Genomic DNA, 5,975 nt, shown 5'->3' on the forward strand with positions numbered 1-5,975 from the left:
TCATTTAGCTATTAAAAGCAGCCCTTCCGCGTTGTCTGTTGGAGCCAGGTACAGTGTCATTCCTACACCCTTCTCTTCAAGCCTGAAGCTTCTTCCAAACGTAGCGCACCCTGGTACCTAAACCTGAAYGAATAAAACAAATGCATACGCTTATCATGCATAAATTCTAGGTACACTAACAACCCATAGACAAACACGATACTATATCCCCAAGCAAGTCCCCAAATATGACGGAGAGCTCCTGTAACACTCTCCACCCGTATAGCTCCTTTCTCAGCCTCCTCAGTGAGAAGGGCTTTTTGAACAGCATAATACAAATCTTATTTTGGTTTGGTGACGGGAAAGACCCTAGTAACTGAGAAATTAATATAYGTCTTTCGCAGTAGTAATGCGCCTCTCCCGAGTCGCTGCATTGCCCCCGCGGAGTTGACATCTGACTGCTTTTCTGCCCAGTGAGCTTGCCTTAGGCAGAGCAGGTAAAATAGTACAGGAAATTGCCCTTGCTTTCACATATGTTTGCTGGTAACTAACATAAGCGAGACCCTTCAGTCTCAAAGCTGTTTTGCCTTTTATTGGTAGAACTGGTCGAATAAGGGATACAACTACAGCACTCTAAGCAGGTAGAAGAGAGCAGCTTCCTCTTTTTTCTTCCTACTTTTTAATGCATGTACCTCTGACTGCTTGCAAAAAACCATAAAATAGTAGAATTGCAAAGAACTCTTTCTAGCGGCTTCTCCCAAGCCCATGCCAAGGAGGATCCCGAGTCCCTCCCTCCCTGAGCCGTCTTGCTGGCTGCCACATCTCTTGCTTTCTGGAGCACCAYGGAGAGAGTGGTGCTTCTGGAAGGTGTGACAACTGATGACTTTCTTCCCAGTTTGCTGCCAGAGCTTTGAGAACTACCAGAAATGGTGGATAGTAACTGGGCCACCGGGAACAAGGAAGGAGAGAAAGGCTATTCCTACACCAATGGTTACCTTTGGAGCTGGAGTGCAATTTTCAAGAACTTGATTGTCTCCAGTTACTGCCCTTGAAGTGGTTTTGTGTGCACAAACTACATTCATGTATGATACAACRCTTCCTGATTTAATGGCATGCATCAAACTCTGCTGTCCTCATATGGCCTCTCAATAATAYGCTTTATGTAGTGACTAAAATTCAGAGATCTCAAAATGCCTTAACGCTGTTTGTCTGTATCTGTGTAACTATCTATCAAGGATTCAGAGTAACGTGTGCAAAGTTGTAATTTGAAATTAAAGACTCATCTTGTTTAGCTTGTACCTATATATTCTTTTATAGGTTGCCTGTCTTGTTACACATCTCTTATGTACTTTAGGCTTCATTACACTTAGACTCAGTGGATCAATACAGTGCAATAAGAGCAAGTTTGGGGTGCTGTAATTCAGGCAACAGATACGATACAGTATGCACATTATATGTTTTATGTATATTATAGAAGAAGCTGTACAAAACTTCTGAGTCTGACTTAGGAAACACATAGCTGGAAAGATCTCCTGAGTTTAGTCCTCTGGTACTGCAGATAGCCATTTCATAGAAATCCTTATATAAAATGTGTTCTCCGCCAACATAAATCAGGAGCAACCTCCATAATGTCAGTAATATATGAGAAGGGAACTGGGACCCTTATACAAGGTAATATATATGGACAAAGGAGCTGGAAATAGCTGCATGATACRCTAAACTAAATTCTGTTTGGACTTGCTTTAACCCCTGACTTTGAATCACCATATATGAAGGTTTTAACCACCTGGTAATTCTGAAATAGCTTTCCAGTAGGTAAAGGCTGAATGCTTGTCTTGTGTACGTGCATACACACGTACACACACATGTATAGAACTGAAGATTGACTACATGCTTGACACTGATGATGTCTGAAATCCCCACCTGTGCTTTATTCCCTCAACCTGCTCTRTACAGGATGGTCCGCACGCTGTACGCCGTCGGTGCTGTGTTTCTTCTGGCGGGATTTCTGTTACCGACCGCAGAAGGGAGGAAGAGGAATCGCGGATCTCAAGGTGCTATCCCTCCTCCCGACAAAGATCAGCCCAATGATTCAGAGCAGACGCAGACGCAGCAGCAGCCGGGCTCTAGGCATCGGGAGCGAGGCAAAGGCACTTCGGTGCCTGCCGAAGAGGTGCTGGAGTCTAGTCAGGAGGCACTGCACATCACCGAGCGCAAATACCTAAAGCGGGATTGGTGCAAAACTCAACCCCTCAAACAAACTATCCATGAAGAAGGCTGCAACAGTCGTACCATTATCAACAGGTTCTGCTATGGCCAATGCAATTCTTTCTACATCCCAAGGCATGTCCGTAAAGAAGAAGGCTCTTTCCAGTCTTGTTCCTTCTGCAAGCCCAAGAAGTTTACCACCATGACTGTTACACTTAATTGCCCCGAGCTTCAGCCCCCTAGAAAGAAGAAAAGAATCACCCGAGTTAAGGAATGCCGGTGTATATCTATTGACTTGGACTAATCCAAGGAAAATATTGTACTGATTGCACTCTGACTGTACGCAATCATCGCCAGCGTGAGAGTGAGTGGCAWAATCTAGCAAACCTTCAGGGCTGGACACAACGGAGAGGACCCCAGAATTATCTGAAAAAAAAGAAACCAAAGGAGAAAATGGACATAAGGGAAGGACATGCATGTGTGTGTGTGTGTGCAAGAAAGAAAAGGGATGTGTATAAGCAAATAGTTGAATGTTCACTATGGTAAATTATTTTTAACAGGGGTATGAAATACTAAAACCTATTTACCCACAAGCTCATCTGCACAATATTTAGGTTTCCTCGTGCACATCCACATTTTTGCCACTTACTGGGAGAGGGGAGCTGTGGCTTTTGCTAATGTTCAGCTGCCATGCTATTTGCTTTTACTGTATGAAGAGAAACATCTCAGTGCAGCATAAATCTACTCTTAAAAAGGTAGGCAAAAAGCAGTTAAGCCATAGGAAAACATCATAGAAAATAACAGCTGTGTCATGAGTTTCTAATGTGCTTCTGCAAAAAATAACTGTACTCCCAAAGCCTTGTTGGCAGAACAACAGCAGGAGCAGTGAAAAAATCAGTATAGGTGGCTAGAAAACAGAATTACAGCAAGTTAGAAAGTGAAGAGTCAAGGTAGGTAGATGGGGGAATACAAATGGGAGGAAAAAAGAAAGATACATAAATAGCAAGACACAGAAAGAGATACTGTCTTCTGTTTACGTTTTGCTTTAATTTATAGACCTATTCATATATTACATAAATTAAAGAGAGGCTATATACAAGACTATAAATATATTTCTGAATTCTAATGGCTAAGTTGGTCAAAACCCGTTCTTGTGCCACTAGATCCGTTTGATGTCTTGTATTTCAGATATCAGTTATTCTTCATATTTACATGTATATGTATATGCAGTATCTTTTATTCATCGGTATCTATACATACACCTGGAGCGTATGCATACGCCACCGCAACAGCAGCCGCAGCGCAGCGCAGAAATCTCGCTAACCAACATCCAGTACAAAATGGCAGTAATTTAGCACATAAAGAGCAAAGCAAAAATTCAAACAAGCATCATGTGACTGCAAATGCAATAACCCCCCGAGAGACGCGAGCCGGGACATTCATGCCTAGTAAACATTGCATTGTTATTGTTATTTTAGCTCTGCCACAGGCATGCGGTTTGTTGGAAAAGACATGCAGAGCTTTGCCAGCAATAATCCTCCTTTTATATCTTCTACCGCAGCCTTGCATTTAAACAGGATTTGGACTAAGCAAAGAGAATTTCCTGAAAATTAAGGGCCAACTGCCCCTCTCGGTTTAGCGCCGGGGGGGCCGCGAGAGGGGACAGGCGACGTCCGCCGGCGGGCTGGCGTGAGCGGTAGCTCCCGGCTGAGCGTCCGGCTGTGCGTCCCGCAGCGCGCCGCCTCCCTTGCCGTTCTCAGCGGCACGGTTAATGCCTCGCTCCGCCCCGGGCCGGTTACCCCGAGGGTATTCCCCGGAGGAAGACATTTCTGCTCTTATTAACGTGGCCAACGGGGAAAAAAATGCACCGTGGCGTCTCGCAGACGCGGGGAAGGTGCAGGCGTTGCGCAGCGCCCTGGGCGGTTACTCACTGTATCCTACGCTTCTGCGATCAACATGTTTTTACTGTAAAATATACTGCTATGGGGTCTGCATCTGTAAGACTAAGAGATTGCAACTCATGGTCTCGTGTTACTGAAACGCGTTGCATCTGGTATACTCTCGTTCAGCAGGTTTGACACATTTATTCATGGATTTTAAAATCCAGTTTTAAAATCTGGAATTTCAGGAGGTAGATTTCCACTGTGTGGAATGTGAATAGTTAAACAGAAAGATATGGATATTTAATGTTATTATTAATACAAATCCTTTTTCGATGATAATTTACAGGGGTTGTTTTCCTTTAAATTACTTTTTTGAGTTGGTTTGGAGGTGCAAGGGCCGATCTCAATCTTTGCTGAAAGTTGTATACTAGCTAACGTTCCTGCAGCAGAGGGGCAGACCTTAAGGATGAAATTTCACCTTCCTTTGAAGCTGACAGCAAAACTCCTGTTGTCCCTGACAGTGACAGGATTCATCCTAGGCTGCAACGTCTCCAGTCTCTTAGGCATTAAGCACAGCTTCAGACACTCGTAGCGCCTTTATTTAACGTTAGGTTAGTGCTCTGAAGGAAAAATGATACAAATTTTACGAATCTTTATGTTCCAAAACAGCCTACGCATAGATCACAAAGGAACTCCCCTTGAGGCAGATCCCCCCCATAAATATATAAATTTTATACAAAGAACTTTTATGAATTGCTAGTTATTGCCTGAGAGTAAGAAAGTTCTGCTAACTTACAATTATACAAGATATTAAATATCAGCCACAATATGTATTTAAATGTCTGCTTTATTCTAAAAACAATGGACTGTATAACCTAAGGCTGCAGTATTTTCATGCTCGGTCTCACAAAGCAAAACTTGGTTTAAAATGAAGTTTTAATTATTTTGTAACTGAATAGAATTGGAGTTTTTTCTTCCCAGCATTTTGTGCATCATTTTAACTACTAGTAACAAATAAATAAAAAAAAATATTCTCCAGCCTAAGTCTATTGTTTTTTTTATTATTATTATTTTTTCTTAAGTTTCCAGCTCTTTCTGGATCTGTTGTAGTTTACTCTGACTTCTGTGGTTTCTTCTAATTATCAAAGGGCTTTACGTTATGACAACGAGCCGCAGAGACGAGCAGCGGCACCATCATTCACCACAGCTACTTCAATAAGGTTTTTAAATGAGATCTGTCACTTCCCCCACACCCTTCCACAATTCATAGGAGGAAAAATCTCAATCTTTACTCGCACTTTTCCCCTTGCAAACCTTACAGCGACAGTTCAAAATACAAATCAAACTGAGTTGTTGTAGAGTTCGGGCTGGATTCGGAGAGCCCGCCTTGCTCCTTTCCACAGTTTCGCTCCCACTTTTCGGAAAGTGCAGGGGACGCTTTTGCAGCACAACACTTTGAGGCTGCAGTTAGGGCAAGACAAGATGAAAAATAATGAAGAAGAGTCCAGAGCCCTGTGCTAACCTACTGTCTGCAGCAACGGTGCCATTTGGGGGCCTTGAGARGACAGCGGCTCCGACAGGGACCACCCTGTCCCTGCCCAGGCCCTTCCCGCTGAGCACCGCTGGGGACGGTCCCAGCAGAGACCAGACGCTCCTCGTTTGCAGACATGGACCTTTTCGTTCGAAGGGGGGACCGTGGCGTCGCCGGATGCCCGGTCCCGTGAGCGACCACCAAGGCAGGGTCTTCCTGCCGAAGGGAAGAGTCACCTGTCCGGCTCTAGTTCGGAAAAGCAGAGCGGTGACAAGGTCCTGTGTGCTTCTCTTCACACGTGGAGCTGACCGCTGGGGCTGACCGGTCTCTGTAGTACCGGTTGTTTGGGGCTAGCTTTTTCTGGAGGTGGTTGT

The 5,975-nt window shown here is 44.0% G+C and overlaps 1 protein-coding gene across 1 annotated transcript; it reads left to right on the plus strand.

Annotated features, from left to right (window-relative positions):
• Window positions 1-1,320: 1,320 nt before the first annotated feature.
• Window positions 1,321-5,099, plus strand: GREM1 (gremlin 1, DAN family BMP antagonist). The gene has a single exon (XM_085306679.1). It carries the CDS (start codon window positions 1,883-1,885, stop codon window positions 2,489-2,491), a length of 609 nt encoding a protein of 202 aa, XP_085162805.1. The 5' UTR covers window positions 1,321-1,882; the 3' UTR covers window positions 2,492-5,099.
• The last annotated feature ends 876 nt before the right edge of the window (window positions 5,100-5,975 follow it).

The sequence above is a fragment of the Rhea americana genome, unplaced genomic scaffold (genome assembly GCF_003343005.1).
Source record: "Rhea americana isolate MKP2758 unplaced genomic scaffold, rheAme1 scaffold_245, whole genome shotgun sequence".
Classification (NCBI taxonomy): Eukaryota; Metazoa; Chordata; class Aves; order Rheiformes; family Rheidae; genus Rhea; species Rhea americana.